The following is a 19,321-nucleotide window of genomic DNA, read 5'->3' as shown; positions in this document are numbered from 1 at the left end:
TTTTTTTTAAAAATTTTCTCCCCAACAAGATTTAGCGATAATTCGTGTGGAGAGTCATAAAGGAAGGAAATACGTTAGTTTCTGTCTTGATTTTCATGTAAATTAAAATCTTTTAATTTTTAAAACTATATGGAACTGAAAACTACATTAAACATAGTTCTAAAGAAAAGCATCACGAAAATTTAAAAAAATATTTTTATTAAATAAAAAGTACATTTATTAAATAAAATCGTAGTACATTCCTATACAACTGAAAAGAGAAGAGGGAAGGGCAAAGGGCCAAACACATGAAACTGGTTTCCCCCCAGATGGCGTATTCGAGCGTTGCGATCGCCACGCCAATATCGATATCTCCCCGCATTTGGCGGTAAATCCGAGTTGCAAGCTTCGTTTGTTAGTAAACGGAAACAAATCTCGATATCCAAACCTGCACGACTTCTCCCTAGAAAGTTTGCAACTGTTTACTACATAGTTTATTGTGAGAGGCAATATTTTCAGAAATAATTTTGTTAGTATAAGTAAATAATTTAATTTCTAAACTCAAGTCTGCTGCATTTCATAAGATTTTAGTGATAATAAGTTATTGTGATAAGTTTGAAGAGAAAATTTGTTTTAGTCATTTATTGATATGTTAAAAAAGGCCATATAGCTACTGTATTTAGAAAGAACTTTATTCTTTACCTTCTTTTGAAGTTTGAAAACTTTTTCATTAAAACTATTGTTATTCTATTTAAAACTATTTGTTTTTGTTGCAAGCATACGCTAGTGTTAGTATTTAAAGTAGTGAGATGTATATTTTGTAGATAATAATTTAGATTTATCATATTGTTGACAAGGTGATAAGTGGTTTATAATGATTTTAATTCTAATTTCTAATATTAATTTTAAGTTTTTCTTACATTTATAACCGCATGTTTACTATCTTTCTACCAATTTATACTCATTATTATATAACTGCAAATAATGTGTGTGATTCATATTATTAAGTCATTTGAAAACTGTTATTGAGTTTTGAGTGTTGTCCTTAACATCTAATAGGCATGACATTTTTTATATAATTGATATCTCTTAATTTTTACTTGGAGAAATTGTCTAAGACAGACTTGGCTAGTAAAATGTTGTTGTGCTGAGAAAAAACAAGAATAGATGTCTCCAGTACCGTCTTTACGCATAGGCAGGGAATAAATAACATTGCCTTATACAGTTTTTAAAATATGTTCTACCGGGTAAAGTGTGCCTTTCATTTTGTTTTTTTCGTACAAGTAGTAATTATCATGCAAACACCAATATTTTGAATAGTTTATCACCAGAAAAACTTAAAAAGGCAACCTAAATCTATTTTTCTACGTTCCAATGAAAGTCTTAGGTACTCGTGAAAATTTCAGGTACTTTGGCATTGAAAGATGTTTTAATAACTGTTTAATTTGACAAAATAATTCATACCTTTTGGTTTGTTATACCTTTATGTTTATTTAATTTCATTATTTTAATTAACTTCCATGGTTTTGAAAATTATTTATTATGGTTAGCATCAAAGTGTTTTTTTTTTTGCATTGTTTAAGAATGGTTTTGAGTTTTTTGGGGTGATCAAAATGTGCATATTTTGAAAATTATTTTATATTTGTGATATTTGTTAGTTTTTTTTTTAAACATTCTGGCATGTTATAGGGGCCTAAAACATTTTGGTGGGGACCCTGCATGCTGTTATAAAGGTACAAAGCGTTTTGAGAAGGGTCTTATTTTTGATTAACATTTTTTAAAAGCCTTTAAAGGTATTTTTTTAATATTTTATTTGGGGTTCGTAAAAAGTGCTTAATTTTCTATCTTTTTAAAAAGAGTTTTTTTCTTTGCCGTGTCAGAAACTGATTATGTGAAGTTTGTGATAATGTTTTTGCATTTTATTGATTTTATGTTCATAAATTAAGAACTTTCAGCAATAGAAAAAATAATTTCTATTACTGAACTAATTAAGATTTTTTTTTTGAAAGTGATTAAAAATATTTTTTGAGAGCTTAAAAAGTACTCAAAAGTTTCTTGAAAAATCTAGCTATGCACCCTGTATTCTTGATGTCTCTATCTAATCAGGGTTCGTTGTTTGATTTAAATCAGCTTGTTTTAAGACTACTGTAGGTCGTAATTAGAGAATATTGTTTTTGTCCAGTGGCAAATAGTAAAATTTTTAATTGTGGACCCTTTTTTTATAAAAAAAACAATTAAAAATAAAACTATTAATGATGAAATGTAAGGCATTACTTTTGAAGTATCACTTAAAATATGGTAACTTAAAAAATATATGTTTGTCATTTCTAAAATGAAGAAAATAAGAAACAAGAGTGAAATAAAGTAATTTTTATAATATTATAAATTACTTTTAATATTTCCACATTTATTAATAATACTATTTGACTAAATACATATTTGCCTTAAAAAGTAACAGGAAATTTATTGAAATGCTGTTTCTTAAATTATATGTTCAGGATCGACCGTTTATTTTGCCCTCTGATGTCTCTGTATGTTGTTATTAGTCTGTATACGAGATATCTAAGTGCTATATATTAGTTGTTATATATAGTAATATATACCAGGGATCTGTCCAGGCCTAATTTAATACCGTTTAGCGGTACCTTTACAAATTCAACATTAGGAAAAACGGTAGTTTCACAAATTCAATTTTAGGAGAAACGGCAGTTTCGCAAAATACTTTTTCTTAAAATTTTATTTTTCTATCCCTTAAGAAACGATAAATCCATATTTTTGTGTTGATTTTTTAATATAATTTTTAATTTTTCTCAAATTATGTCTAAATTTTCACAAAATAGGTACCTCTCAGAAAAACCTAGACAGACCCCTGTATACAGAGAATGACAACTAATATAGTTATATATTAGTTGTTATTCTTTGTGTGTTATTAGTCTGTATACAAGATATCTAAGTGCTATATATTAGTTGTTATATATAGTATATTCAGAGAATAACAACTAATAGTTATATAGTAGTTGTTATTCTTTGTGTGTTATTAGTCTGTATACTAGATATCTAAGTGCTATATATTAGTTGTTATATATACAGAGAATAACAACTAATATAGTTATATCTTAGTTATTCTCTATATAATGTTTTTAGTCTGTATGCTAGATATCTAAGTGTATTACTTTGAAAATCTGATTGGATTCTATTCAATAACTATTTATTTCTTTTTTCAGCACTTAGTAATGACTTGGAAAATAAAAACGCCCTCGAAAGTTCTTTGGCCATTCCGTCCAAGCCAGAGCCAGTCGAGGGTCAGCCGACAGGAGAGGAGGGGGAGGAGGAGGGGAAGCCACTTTCGAGTGCTTGGCAGGCTGCTTTGGGTGCCACTGCCATGGACAAAGAGAAGCAAGAGAGGAGAAGGGTACAGAGGAAACCACCAAAAGTGGTTGAGAGACCAGAGCGGGCACTCTTCTTCTTTACACTCAAAAATCCAATACGTAAATTCTGTATAAATGTAGTTGAATGGAAGTATCCTTTTTTAATTCCAAGTATACATGTCTCATTAGAAGTGAATTTACTACATTATGATTTAACGATTTTTAAAAGAATTCAGTTTTTTTTTAATGTGAAAAGAATTTATTATAAAAAATTTCTTTTTCAATAATAATTGAAAAAAGAAATCATGACACATTTAAATACAGTGAAACCTTGGTTAAGCGGACACTTTTGAGGCCGAAAAATTTGTCCATTTGCGAGACGGTTACCTCAATAACGAAGTTTAACTCTGTCAACTGTTTTTAGAATATTTTCAATGATATAAAAATAATTATATATTCTACAATAACTTTCTACAAGGATATTTATTTAAACTTTAAAATATTATTTTTTCTATACAAACAGGAATACATTAAAAAGTTTAATGTAGATACATAATTCTAGAATTGTATCTGGCAGGGTGACAGGAGAAAGATCGATTCTTTAGTAGTGAAATACCTTAACAATACATTTAGTTATGGATAAGGCAAAAAGTTACATGCTTTAAAAATGGTAAAAAGTTGCATGTTTTTTTTCTAGCTGAAAAAGTTTTTTTTTAAATTTAGAAGAAAATAGTGTCTGGTTTGAAGAGATGGAAAATGTTTCAGGGCAAAAAATGACTGTTCATGTCCCGTTACGGGTGTGTTCGCTTTGCGAGAATGTACGTAGCGCTTTATTTAGAGTACATTTATGGGGAATCAAAAAGATACGGGATATTGAGAGGTGTTCATTTTACAAGAGTGTCCACAACAGGAGGTTTCACTGTTCTCAGTATGTATCTTTTTTTTCTCAATTTGGTCAAATGAAGTGGTTAACACGTTGAATGCCATGGGGGCGACCGGCACTGAGATTGTTCGTAGCGTCACGGGGGGTCACCAGTAACCAGCGAGGCCAAGATTATTGGAAACACATATTTGCAGTAAATTTTTAATGCTTTCTTCAATTTTTTTACATTATTATCATTACTAAAATGGTTTGAAGAAATTAATACAACATATAATGAGAAAATGATTTTGTCCGGACAAGCCGTGTGAAATTAATGCGGCATTCAACATGTTAATGTTAAAAGTTAGCATGTAAAATTTTTACGAAAATAAAATTTTTGTTGGTTCTGGAATATCAATTACCAATTATCAAATGCCGAGTCATTTTCTAGATCGCTTAAAGAAGGCAATCCAGTAATTCAGATGAAATTAAAGCAGTCTTTCTACAATTGACATAGTTTTTTGTGTGGTTTTTTTCCTCAAATGTGCAGATTTGTAACATACCCCTTTTAACATTGACCACTTCAGATATGTCTTATGAATTGTAAAGGTCTATTTTTATTATTTTAATCTGTGGAATTTAAAGTAAAATTTTTGTTTTATTAAAATATGTAAGTTTTGTGCTAAAAAAATTGTCACACAAAATAAGATTTATTTTTTTAGTGTATAGTGTAAACATAATTTCTATGAAAAGAAACACATCATAATTTAAATTTTTGTCAATAAGTTGGCTATTTTTAAAATGAAATTTAGAAGATAAAATTTAGTTCTCTACTGTTTAAAAATTTAAAAACTGAATTAGTTAGTTTTCGAAATTTCTTTTGTTGTAAATAAATGGCTGGGGAAAAAAATGAAAGTTGGTATTTTTCATGTCTAGCTGATTTAATAAATATCCCAAAAATAACAGAAATCTGAATTGACCTAAAATTCTTTTTTTCTTACTGAATGATTTGATATGAAAATATCTAAACCTGTTTTTTAATAATAAGTTTAAAATAGTTGAAGCCAAATAAATTTAAATTTATATTAATTTAATGTGTTTCAAGAGACTTTAATTTAGAGAGTACTGTGAAGTTTTGGTCTTAGTAATAATTTTTTAAAATCATACTTTTTTTTACTCCAGATTTGAGTGTCAACCTTGTTTATGTACATATTGAATAAATGTTTTTTTCTTAACTTATTTCTTTCCCCAGGCCTTTTGAAGCTCTCATACTTTTAACAATTTTTGCCAATTGTATAGCCCTTGCTGTGTTTACACCTTTTCCATATGGTGATTCGAACAGTACAAATGCTTATTTGGTATGTTTAACTCTTTGAATAAAAAAAAATTTTTTTTGAAAGGAAATATGTATAAAATAATTGTTTTTATTTTAATAGGAAAAAATAGAATACATATTTTTGGTGATATTCACTGCTGAATGTGTGATGAAAATCATAGCGTATGGTCTGGTGCTCCATTCTGGTGCTTATCTTCGCAACACATGGAATCTTCTGGATTTTATTATTGTAGTTATAGGGTAAATATTTTACTTTATTATAAAGATGCCTCAATGCATTGTTTCTCCAGTCATTACAAACAGTAAAATGCAAGTCAAGATAAAGTATTAAATCAGGACTTGAAAATGTGAGAAAAGTAATAATGTTCTATCAGATAGACCAATAGTCATGCTCTTAAGTTAGTATATGAGAAAATTATAAATATCAATCATAAAAATAACTCAGAAAATTAATAAAAGAAGTTTTTTTTGTTTTGTTAAATTAAATGATATTTTCATAAAATTTTCTATTTTAAATCTAGTACATGTCTTTATATATACAATGAAACCTGGATTTAGTGGACACTCTTTATACCAAAGAAATTGTCTGTTTACGAGAGTTGTCCGTTTATGGGAAGGGTACCCTAATGACGAAGTTTAACACTGTAAATTGTTTTTAGAATATTTTCTACAATATAGATATATTTAAATAATCTCCAAGGATATTTAATTTAACTTTAAAGAATATTTTTTTTCTATACAGGAGGAATATATGAAAAAGCATGATGTAAATACATAATTCTAGATGTAGCTACAGATAAATGAATATTGTTTTCCTATTAACACAGATATTCAAGTTAGTCATATGATACCGAATAGGAGCTTTTAGTCCTCAGTTTGTTTCAATTATTACGTTTACATCCCCCATCACTTGATAGGAAACATGGTTAATACTTTTTTGAAAGTAAACCTCTCGCGATACACAGAAAACAAAAGAAATCAATGCTTACCTGTAAAGTAGGAGAACTAATTAATTATCTAACAGGCAGGGGCCTGTCCACACATCTTGTAAAAGGTCCTGTTTTTGTAAAATTGTGAAAAAATTACTCGTAATTTGTGACTATAAAATAAACGTTGAGTCATATTCTTTCAACCAGGGTCCTGCTTTTGTGAATTTGTGCAAATAGGGATCCTGTTATTGCAAAAAAACTTTTTCAATGAGTTTTTTAATTGTAAATAGATACAAGATGTGCACAGCATTGTAAAATTATAATTTTAAAAAATTAAATTTTCAAAAATAAATAGCAATTACTGCTATTAAATTAGAGATGTAACATAAATATTTGGTATTTAGCCTGTGCTGCAGATTGCTGAATATTCGTTTTGGACGAATAAAGAAAGAAGCGTCTGCCGAAGACTAAACTTGGTTGGTTTACATCGTCTTTCTTCCTCTTCCCCTGGGAAGGGTTTATTTGATTAACAAAACAATAGAGAAGTTAGACAATATTGTGAAGAGTCCGATTAAAAGATAAATTATTTTCTGAAGGGTCCGTTTTTATGAAAAGATGTTTTGTGAAGGGTTCGTTAACGGACCCAAATTTCTTCTAAACACACCCCTGTGTTCATTTATATGAATGTTTCATTTATATCAACGCCTCAAAGAATATATTTCTGTTCTCTTTTTTCTTCCACTGTTCTGTGTAAATACAATCTTCAAATTTATATAAAAATGAAAAAAATTTTCAGAGGGAAAAGAAGCATTTAGAGCATTTAAGACATAATTTTAGCAAAAAATTTACATGCTTTGAAAAGTGTGAAAAGTAGCGTATTTTTTCCCCTCAATTTAATGCAAATAAAGTTTTTTCTCCAAATTTAGAAAAAATAGTGTCCGGTTTGAGGAAATAGAAAATAACGTTTCAAAGGGCAAAGATGACTGTCTGCGTCCGGTTTACAGATATGTCTGTTTCACGGAGAATGTACCTAATGATTTATTCATAGAAGGTTCATAGGGAATTGAATGAATGTCCGTATTGAGAGGCTTCTGTTTCGCTGGTGTGTCCATAGCAGGAGTTTCGCTGTATTTCTATTTTTCTTAATAAAGTTATAGAGTAAAGGGTATTCATTTAAGAAATATATTTTTCTCGACATGCATTTGATTACATTCTTTATATTTTATTCTCACAAATAAAAAAATATTTTATTTTGAATAGTGTGATAAGTACTGCTCTTTCAAATCTCATGAAAGATGGCTTTGATGTTAAAGCTCTTCGAGCATTCCGTGTTCTTCGTCCTCTGAGGCTTGTATCGGGGGTGCCAAGTAAGTTCATTCACAAATCCTAATTAGTTTTCCTTCTATGTGCTTTAAATTTAAAGCAAGATTTATTTGAAAACAATAAATTAACCACTTAGTTCATTCAGTTTCAGTTTAATTATGACAAGTTATTTTCTTCATGAGTCCAGCTATAGTTTATATTGTATACTTGCATATGCTTACTTATATTATACACTTGCATTTCAATTTAATTATGACAAGTTATATTCATCATGAGTCCAGTTATTGTTTGTATTATATATTTGCTTATATTATATTCTTGCATTTCAATTTAGTTATGAATAGTTATATTCATCATGAGTCCACATATAGTTTATACTTGCATATACTACTTGCTTATATTATATACTTGCATGTCAATTTAATTATGGCAAGTTATATTCTTCATTAGTTAAGCTATAGTTTATATTATATACTTGCTTTTATTATACTCCTGCGTTTCAATTTAATCATTAGTCCAGCTATAGTTTATATTATATACTTGCATATATTATACACTTGCACTTCAATTTAATAAAGACAAGTAATATTAATCATGGGCCCAGCTATAGTTTATATTATATACTTGTTTATATTATACACTTGCATTTCAATTTAATTATGACACATTATATTCATGAGTCCAGCTATAGTTTATATTAAGTACTTGCATATGCTTACTTATATTATATACTTGCATTTCAATTTAATTATGGCTATATATACTTATGACTAATATACTTGCAGTATATACTTATGACTTATGATTAATATACATCTTATTCATGGTGTGCCCAGATATAGTTTATACTTGCATATACTACTTTTATTATACTCTTGCATTTCAATTTAATCATTAGTCCAGCTATAGTTTATATTATATACTTGCATATATTATACACTTGCACTTAAATTTAATAATGACGAGTAATATTAATCACGAGACCAGCTATAGTTTATATTATACTTGCATGTACTTGCTTATACTATACACTTGCATTTCAATTCATTATGGCGAGTTATATTCATCGTGCGTCCAGATATAGTTTATATTATATACTTGCATATATTTGCTTATATTATTAATTTGCATTTCAATTTGGTTATGACAAGTTTTATACATTATTAGTTCAGCTATAGTTTATATTATATCCTTGCTTATTTTATACACCTGCATTTCAATTTAATTATGAGGAGTTATACTCTTCCGGAAGCCAGCTACAGTTTATATTATATACTTTCATATACTTGATAATATTTTATACTTTCATTTCAATTTCATTATGACGAGTTATATTCATCTCGAGTCCAGCTATAGTTCATTTTACGTACTTGCTTATATTATACATTTACATTTGAAGTTATTATGGCGAGTTATATTCATCGTCAGTCCAGCTATAGTTTTATATACTTGCATATGCTTAAGATACACTTGCATTTCAATTTGATTATGACAAGTTATATTCATCATAAGTTCAGCTATAGTTTATATTATATGCTTTTGTTATACTCTTGCATTTTAATTTAATCATAAGTCCAGCTATAGTTTTTATTATATACTTGCATTTATTATACACTTGCACTACAATTTAATAATGACAAGGAATATTAATGATGAGTGCAGTTATAGTTTATATTATGAACTTGCATATACTTGCTTATATTATACACTTGCATTTCAATTTAATTATGACAAGTAATATTCATGAGTCCAGTTATTGTTTGTATTATATACTTGCTTATATTATATTCTTGCATTTCAATTTAGTTATGAATAGTTATACTCATCATAAGTTCACCTATAGTTTATACTTGCATATACTACTTGCTTATATTCTATACTTGCATTTCAATTTAATTAGGACAAGTTATATTCATCGTGTGTCCAGATACAGTTTATATTATATCCTTGCTTATTTTATACACTTGCATTTCAATTTTGTTATGACAAATTGTAATCTTCATTAGTTCAGCTGTAGTCTATATTATATCCTTGCTTATATTATGCACTTGCATTTCAATTTAATGATGATGAGTTATACACTTCAGGAGTCCAGCTGCAGTTTATATTATATACTTTCATATACTTCATAATATTTTATACTTGCATTTCAATTTTATGATGACGAGTTATATTCTTCTCAAGTCCAGCTATAGTTCATTTTATGTACTTGCTTATATTATATATTAACATTTGAATTTATTATGGCGAGTTATATTCATAGTCAGTCCAGCTATAGTTTATATTATATACTTGCATGTTTTTCTTATATTATACACTTGCATTTCAATTAATTATGGCAAGTTATATTCATCGGGAGTCCAGCTATAGTTTATATTATATACTTGCTTATATTATATACTTGCATTTCAATGTAATATGACACGTTATATTCGTCATTATTTCAGCTATAGTTTATTATATCCTTGCTTTTATTATATACTTGCATTTAAATTTTATTATGACAAATTGTAATCTTCATTTGTTCAGCTATAGTCTATATTATATCCTTGCTTATATTATGCACTTGCATTTCAATTTCATGATGAGTTCTACTCTTCAGGAGTCCAGCTACAGTTTATATTATATACTTTCATATTCTTGATAATATTTTATACTTTCATTTCAATTCCATTATGACGAGTTATATTCCTCTTGAGTACTTTTATGTACTTGCTTTTATTATACTCTTGCGTTACAATTTAATCATTAGTCCAGCTATAGTTTATATTATATACTTGCATATATTATACACTTGCACTAATTTAATAATACCGAGTAATATTAATCATGAGACCAGCTATAGTTTGTATTATATACTTGCATGTACTTGCTTATTTTATACACTTGCATTTCAATTAATTATGGCAAGTTATATTCATCGTGAGTCCAGCTATAGTTTATATAATATACTTGCATATATTATACACTTGCACTACAATTTAATAATAAGTAATATTAATCATGAGTGCAGCTATAGTTTATATTACGAACTTGCATATACTTGCTTATATTATACACTTGCATTTCAATTTAATTATGACAAGTAATATTCATCATTATTTCAGCTATAGTTTATATTTTATACTTGCTTATATTATACACCTGCATTTCAATTAAATATGGCAAGTTATATTCATCGTGAGTCCAGCTATAGTTTATATCATATACTTGCTTTTATTATACTCTTGCATTTCAATTTAATCATTAGTCCAGCTATAGTTTATATTATTTACTTGCATATATTATACACTTGCACTTCAATTTAATAATGATGAGTAATATTAATCATGAGACCAGCTATAGTTTATATTATATACTTGCATGTACTTGCTTATATTATATACTTGCATAAGTTTGCTTATATTATTAATTTGAATTTCAATTTGGATATGACAAGTTTTATACATTATTTGTTCAGCAGTAGTTTATATTATATCCTTGCTTATTTTATACACTTGCATTTCAAATAAATTATGAGGAGTTATACTCTTCAGGAGTCCAGCTACAGTTTATATTATATACTTTTATATGCTTGATAATATTTTATACTTTCATTTCAATTTCATTATGACGAGTTATATTCATCTCAAGTTCAGTTATAGTTCATTTTATGTACTTGCTTATAATATTATACATTTACATTTGAATTTATTATGGCGAGTTATATTCGTTAGCCCAGCTTTAGGTCATATTATATGCTTGCATGTTTTTGCTTATATTATACACTTGCATTTCAATTAATTATGGCAAGTTATATTCATCGTGAGTCCAGCTATATTTTATATTATATACTTGCATATATTATACACTTGCCCTTCAATTTAATATTGACGAGTAATATTAATCATTAGACCAGCTATAGTTTATATTATATACTTGCATGTACTTGCCTATATTATACACTTGCATTTCAATTTATTATGGCGAGTTATATTCATCGTGTGACCAGACATAGTTTATATTATTTACTTGCATTTATATGCTTAGATTGTATACTTGCATATATTTGCTTATATTATTTATTTGCATTTCAATTTAATTGTGACAAGTTATATTTGTCTTTAGTTCAGCTATAGTTTATTATTTTCTTGCATTTATTATATACTTGCATTTCAATTTAATTATAAGGAGTTATACTCTTCAGGAGTCCAGCTGCAGCTTATATTATATACTTTCATATACTTGATAATATTTTATGCTTGCATTTCAATTTTATGATGACGAGTTATACTATTCATGAGTCCAGCTACAGTTTATATTATATACTTTTATATGCATATTATTATTTTATACTTTCAATTCAATTTCATTATGACGAGTTATATTTATCTCAAATCCAGCTATAGTTCATTTTATGTATTTGCTTATATTATACATTTACATTTGAATTTATTATGGTGAGTTATATTTATCATCAGTCCAGCTATAGTTTATATTATATACTTGCTTTTATTATACTCTTGCATTTCAATTTAATCATTAGTCCAGCTATAGTTTATATTATATACTTGCATATATTATACACTTGCACTGTAATTTCATGATGACGAGTAATATTAATCATAAGTCCAGCTATAGTTTATTATATCCTTGCTTTTATTATATGCTTGCATTTCAATTTTATGATGACAAATTGTAATCTTCATTAGTTCAGCTATAGTATATATTATATCCTTGCTTACATTATGCACTTGCATTTCAATTTAATTATGAGGAATTATTCTCTTCCGGGGTCCAGCTACAGTTCATATTATATACTTTCGTATACTTGATAATATTTTCAGGGTTCATACTCCTCCTGAAATTCCTGAAAAACTCCTGAAATTAGCTTTTTTTTTCTAAGGGCCCTTATAACTCCTGAAATTGGTGTTTTAACTCCTGAAAATTAAGTTTTATCTCCTGAAAAATTTTTTACAAAAATAAAAAACTATTCTTATACGGAGAAAATAATTAATCATCCCTTCCGTCTTCCCATCTCTTTTGTCCCTGGCTAGCAAATGAACTGTATAAAGATTGCCTGCTAAGTGTTGTTACTGTGCCGGTTTATAATTTGAATCGAGCAATTCATTTGAATAGCCTCACTACAAAGGCTGAAATTTTATGGACTTTTAAGGTGTTAAGCTCACATTATTCCTACAAATCTTGTGAAAATGCAAATTTTCTTTTTAAAGCTATGTTTTCTGATAGCGAGATAGCAAGCAATTTCAGTTGTGGTGAGAAAAAAACTGCCTACCTCTCAGTTTTTAGTATAGCGCCATATTTTTTGTCTCTACTTAAGTCAAGAGTGAAAGAGGAAACCAATTATGTACTGCTTTTTGATGAAAGTCTAAATGATGTTAATCAATTCAAAAACTGTATTGTCATGTAAGATTTTGGAATGGTAACCACATAAATATGCGCTACTATTCTTCAGACTTTCTAGGCCATGCCACATCTGAACTTTTATTTGAAAAAATAACTGAGAAATGCTTTGCATAAATACTAAAAGTTTACTGCAATTATCTATGGATGGCCCGAATGTCAACCTAAAAGTGCTAGACATAATGATGGAAAAAATGAAGAATGTGAGTTTCTTGAATGTAAGTTCATGTGGACTGCACATAGTGCATAATACCTTTAAGGGTGGTTGCTCTATTGCTTTTCCAAAAGTAGAGCATGCTGCATCATCTGTTTACCAATTTTTTAAAGACTCTCCTGCTCGAAGAGAAGATTTTGAATCTGCAAATCCTGAATTTGTAAAGTTCCCTTCAAAATTTTGCAAGCACAGGTGGGTGGAGAATAAAAAAGTTTTAGTTCGACTTTTAGAAATTTTACCTGATGTTAAAACTTATTTGAAGGAGATAGAAAACAAAAAGTTTTCTCGGCCAAACATTAAATCGTATACAATCTTACAGAACGTGATTAAAGATGAACTATTTATTGCCAAATGTAATTTCATTTTACCTGTTGTGAAAGATGTTGAATCTTTCTTAAAATTGTAACAAACTGATAAGCCCGCGTTACCATTTTTAAATGGTGATCTCTACTTGCTATTAAAAGATGTGCTGAACAGATTTATAAAAGAAGAAAAGCTTCCAGCATCATAATAGATTTATACTTAATACAATGTGTTAAGTATAAATCTCGAAGATAAAGAAATTTGTAAAGAGGCAACCAAAATTGATGTTGGCTTTGTTGCCAGAAAAGAGTTGATAAAGACGAAAATTTTGAAGGATGAAGAGAAAACAATGAAATTTTATTAGAATTGCAGGCAATTTTTATTGAAGTTGTCAAAAAAGCTAATTGAAAAGTGACCACTGAATTTCTCTTTAGTGCGAAATGTATCGAGCATTGATCCTTGTACAATGCATGTTAATAAAGAAGCAAATTTAAACAAGCTTTGAAAAATATTATTTCATTTGACCAGTGCAGGTAGAGTAAAAGAAGAAGATTGTGATAGCATTCTGAAGGAATATGTTCAATTTGTTGAAGATTTTAACAGCATGGATACTAGAACAAAATTTAGGCACTGCATTGGCGATAATTTTGATCCTAGCGTAGATCGACTAGATGTGTTATACTGTGAGTTCTTGTCAAGTTCACAATATCCCAATTTGTGGAACGTAATTAAACCTCTACTTCTGCTTTCTCATGGCCAGGCAACTGGTGAGAGAGGGTTTTCGGTCAATCGGTTGAAAATCTGGCAAACCAAACAATTGTGGCTAAAAGAATAATTGATGACCATCTACGATTTGTTGGTGGACTTGAAAAAGTCATTATTTCAAAAGAACTCATTGTTTCAGTTACAGTTGCACTTCAAAGATATCTTGCACATTTGGAAAAAGAGAAAGTAATTACAAATAATAAAGCTAAGGGTGAAAAAAGAAACATTTGGAGGATGATATACAAGAACTTAATAAAACTTCTGATGATTATTCTGATCAGGCAGAAAAAAATGTGATCTCTCATTAATTTCAAAAGCAAATGCCTTAAGGCGTCATGCTAAAGAAAAAATATCTAAGCTTAAAATATGTGAAGAACTGAATAAGACATATATGTCTTTAAAAAGTGTTTAAAATAAATAATATTTTAAGATCCTTTTTTTATTAATTTACTATTTTGTGGTTTTTTTTGTAATGTTGTAAATTTAATTTTATAAATAGCTATATTAAAATTATACAAAGTATATAATTTTCCCTCGCACCTCCTGAATTTATTGTATTGTACTCCTGAAAAACTCCTTAGAAACTCCTGAAATTTACTTTCTTAGAAAGAGTATGAACCCTGTATTTTATACTTGCATTTCAATGTATTTTGACAAATTATATTCGTTATTATCTCAGCTATAGTTAATATTTTATACTTCCTTATATTATACGCTTGCATTTCAATTAATTATGGCAAGTTATATTCATCGTGAGTCCAGCTATAGTTCATATCATATACTTAGTTTTATTATACTCTTGCATTTCAATTTAATCATTAGTCCAGCTATAGTTTATTTTATATACTTGCATATATTATACACTTGCACTTTAATTTAATAATGATGGGTAATATTAATCATGAGACCAGCTATAGTTTATATTACATACTTGCATGTACTTGCTTATATTATACACCCGCATTTCAATTTATTATGTCGAGTTATATTCATCGTGTGTCCAGATATAGTTTATATTATATACTTGCATATATTTGCTTATATTATTAATTTGCATTTCAATTTGGTTATGACAAGTTTTATACCTTATTAGTTCAGCTGTAGTTTATATTATATCCTTGCTTATTTTATAAACTTGCATTTCAATTTAATTATGAGGAGTTAATTAGTTTAATTATACTCTTTAGGAGTTCAGCTACAGTTTATTGTATCCTTGCTTTCATTATGTACTTGTATTTGTATTTAATTATGACAAGTGATATTCGTCTTTAGTTCAGCTATAATTTATTATACTCTTGAATTTATTATATACTTGCATTTTAATTTAATTATGAGGAATTATTCTCTTCAGGGGTCCAGCTACAATTTATATTATATACTTTCATATACTTTATAATATTTTATACTTGCATTTCAATTTAATGGTGACGAGTTATACTCTTCAGGAGTCCAGTTACAGTTTATATTATATACTTTTATATGCTTGATATTATTTTATACTTTCTTTTCAATTTCATTATGACGAGTTATATTTATCTCAAATCCAGCTATAGTTCATTTTGTGTATTTGCTTATATTATACACTTGCATTTCAATTTATTATGGCGAGTTATATTCATCGTGTGTCCAGATATAGTTCATATTATATACTTGCATATATTTGCTTATATTATATACTTGCATATGTTTGCTTATATTTTTAATTTGCATTTCAATTTGGTTATGACAAGTTTTAATTATTATTATTTCAGCTGTAGTTTATATTATATCCTTTCTTATTTTATACACTTGCATTTCAATTAATTATGGCAAGTTATATTCATCGCCTGTCCAGCTATAGTTTATATTATATACTTGCATATACTTGCTTATATTATACACTTACATTTCAATTTAATTGTGGCAAGATATATTCATCATTAGTTCAGCTATAGTTTATTATATCCTTGCTTTTATTTTATACTTGCATTTCAATTTTATTATGACAAATTGTAATCTTCATTAGTTCAGCTATAGTATATATTATATCCTTGCTTATATTATGCACTTGCATTTCAATTTAATTATGAGGAATTAACTCTTCAGGTGTCCAGCTACAGTTTATATTATATACTTTCATATGCTTGATAATATTTTATACTTTCATTTCAATTTCATTATGACTAGTTATATTCTTCTTGAGTCCAGCTATAGTTCATTTTATGTACTTGCTTACATTATACATTTGAATTTGGTTATGACAAGTTTTGTTCATGAGTCCAGCTATAGTTTATATTATATACTTGCATTTAAATTTATTATATCGAGTTATATTCATCGTCAGTCCAGCTATAGTTTATATTAACTACTTGCATGTTTTTCTTATATTATATACTTGCATTTCAATTTAATTATAACAAGTTATATTCGTCTTTAGCTCAGCTATAGTTTATTATATTCTTGAATTTATTATATACTTACTTGCATTTTAATTTAATTATGAGGAGTTATTCTCTTCAGGAGTCCAGCTACAGTTTATATTATATACTTTCATATACTTTATAATAATTTATACTTGCATTTCAATGTAATATGACAAGTTGAATTCGTCATTATTTCAGCTATAGTTTATATTTTATACTTGCTCTTATTATACACTTGCATTTCAATTTTTATTATGGCAAATTGTAATCATTAGTTCAGCTATAGTCTATATTACATCCTTGCTTATATTATGCACTTGCTTTTCAATTTAATTATGAGGAATTATAGTCTTCAGTTGTCAAGCTACAGTTTATATTATATACTTTCATATGCTTGATGATTTATACTTTCATTTCAATTTCATTATGACGAGTTATATTCATCTTGAGTCTAGCTATTTATATAATATACTTGCTTTTATTATACTCTTGCATTTCAATTTATTCAATAGTCCAGATATAGTGTATATTATATACTTTCATATATTTGCTTATATTATATACTTACATCTCAGCCTTTCATCCCTTCAGTGGGTCGATAAAATGAGTACCAAGCATGCTTGGGAACTAACACTGGGGGCTCCGCGTTCGGCTGACCACCTGACCGGAACATATGCTCCTGCACCCCAGAGCCCAAGGTCAAGAAAACTGAGATGGGCACAGTCGGCCTTGGCCCTCTTAATGGGCTGTCGCGCCACTGAGTTAGTTAGTTATATACTTACATATATTTGCTTATATTATTATATTGCATTTCATTTTGGTTATGACAAGTTTTATACATTATTAGTTCTGCTTTAGTTTATATTATATTCTTGTTTATTTTATACACTTGCATTTCAATTTAATTATGAGGAGTTATACTCTTCAGGAGTCCAGCTGCAGCTTATATTATATACTTTCATATACTTGATAATATTTTATGCTTGCATTTCAGTTTTATGATGACGAGTTATACTATTCATGAGTCCAGCTACAGTTTATATTATATACTTTTATATGCATATTATTATTTTATACTTTCAATTTAATTTCATTATGACGAGTTATATTTATCTCAAATCCAGCTATAGTTCATTTTATGTATTTGCTTATATTATACATTTACATTTGAATTTATTATGGCGAGTTATATTCATCGTGTGTCCAGCTATAGTTTATATTATATACTTGCTTTTATTATACTCTTGCATTTCAATTTAATCATTAGTCCAGCTATAGTTTATATTATATACTTGCATATATTATACACTTGCACTGCAATTTCATGATGACGAGTAATATTAATCATAAGTCCGGCTATAGTTTATTATATCCTTGCTTTTATTATATGCTTGCATTTCAATTTTATTATGACAAATTGTAATCTTCATTAGTTCAGCTATAGTATATATTATATCCTTGCTTATATTATGCACTTGCATTTCAATTTAATTATGAGGAATTATTCTCTTCAGGGGTCCAGCTACAGTTCATATTATATACTTTCGTATACTTGATAATATTTTATACTTGCATTTCAATGTATTTTGACAAATTATATTCGTTATTATCTCAGCTATAGTTAATATTTTATACTTCCTTATATTATACGCTTGCATTTCAATTAATTATGGCAAGTTATATTCATCGTGAGTCCAGCTATAGTTCATATCATATACTTAGTTTTATTATACTCTTGCATTTCAATTTAATCATTAGTCCAGCTACAGTTTATTTTATATACTTGCATATATTATACACTTGCACTTTAATTTAATAATGATGGGTAATATTAATCATGAGACCAGCTTTAGTTTATATTACATACTTGCATGTACTTGCTTATATTATACACCCGCATTTCAATTTATTATGTCGAGTTATATTCATCGTGTGTCCAGATATAGTTTATATTATATACTTGCATATATTTGCTTATATTGTTAATTTGCATTTCAATTTGGTTATGACAAGTTTTATACCTTATTAGTTCAGCTGTAGTTTATATTATATCCTTGCTTATTTTATAAACTTGCATTTCAATTTAATTATGAGGAGTTAATTAGTTTAATTATACTCTTTAGGAGTTCAGCTACAGTTTATTGTATCCTTGCTTTCATTATGTACTTGTATTTGTATTTAATTATGACAAGTGATATTCGTCTTTAGTTCAGCTATAATTTATTATACTCTTAAATTTATCATATACTTGCATTTTAATTTAATTATGAGGAGTTATACTCTTCAGGAGTCCAGCTACAGTTTATATTATATACTTTTATATGCTTGATAATATTTTATACTTTCATTTCAATTTCATTATGACGAGTTATACTATTCATAAGTCCAGCTACAGTTTATATTATATACTTTTATATGCTGGATAATATTTTATACT

General features: G+C 27.8%; 1 protein-coding gene across 10 annotated transcripts in view; it reads left to right on the top strand.

Moving 5' to 3' along the window:
- The window catches only part of LOC107449579 (muscle calcium channel subunit alpha-1), a 201,325-nt gene that overhangs the window by 48,121 nt on the left and 133,883 nt on the right, over positions 1-19,321 (top strand). For 7 of the 10 annotated variants that reach the window (XM_087164834.1, XM_087164832.1, XM_087164828.1 and 4 more), the window contains exons 2-5: positions 3,204-3,498; positions 5,462-5,567; positions 5,646-5,785; positions 7,735-7,841. In XM_087164834.1, coding sequence (XP_087020960.1) covers positions 3,362-3,498; positions 5,462-5,567; positions 5,646-5,785; positions 7,735-7,841 — 490 coding nt within the window. In that variant the 5' untranslated portion in view covers positions 3,204-3,361. Of the gene's footprint in view, positions 1-371; positions 509-1,038; positions 1,227-3,203; positions 3,499-5,461; positions 5,568-5,645; positions 5,786-7,734; positions 7,842-19,321 lie in introns of those variants that run through there. The other 3 variants (XM_087164833.1, XM_087164835.1, XM_087164836.1) reach the window with 3 other exon arrangements.

The sequence above is a fragment of the Parasteatoda tepidariorum genome, chromosome 5 (assembly GCF_982258835.1).
Source record: "Parasteatoda tepidariorum strain Cologne lab strain chromosome 5, Ptep-v5.0, whole genome shotgun sequence".
NCBI classification, from domain to species: domain Eukaryota; kingdom Metazoa; phylum Arthropoda; class Arachnida; order Araneae; family Theridiidae; genus Parasteatoda; species Parasteatoda tepidariorum.
Note: the sequence above shows the minus strand (reverse complement) of the source record. Positions and strands in the feature narration are given on the sequence as shown.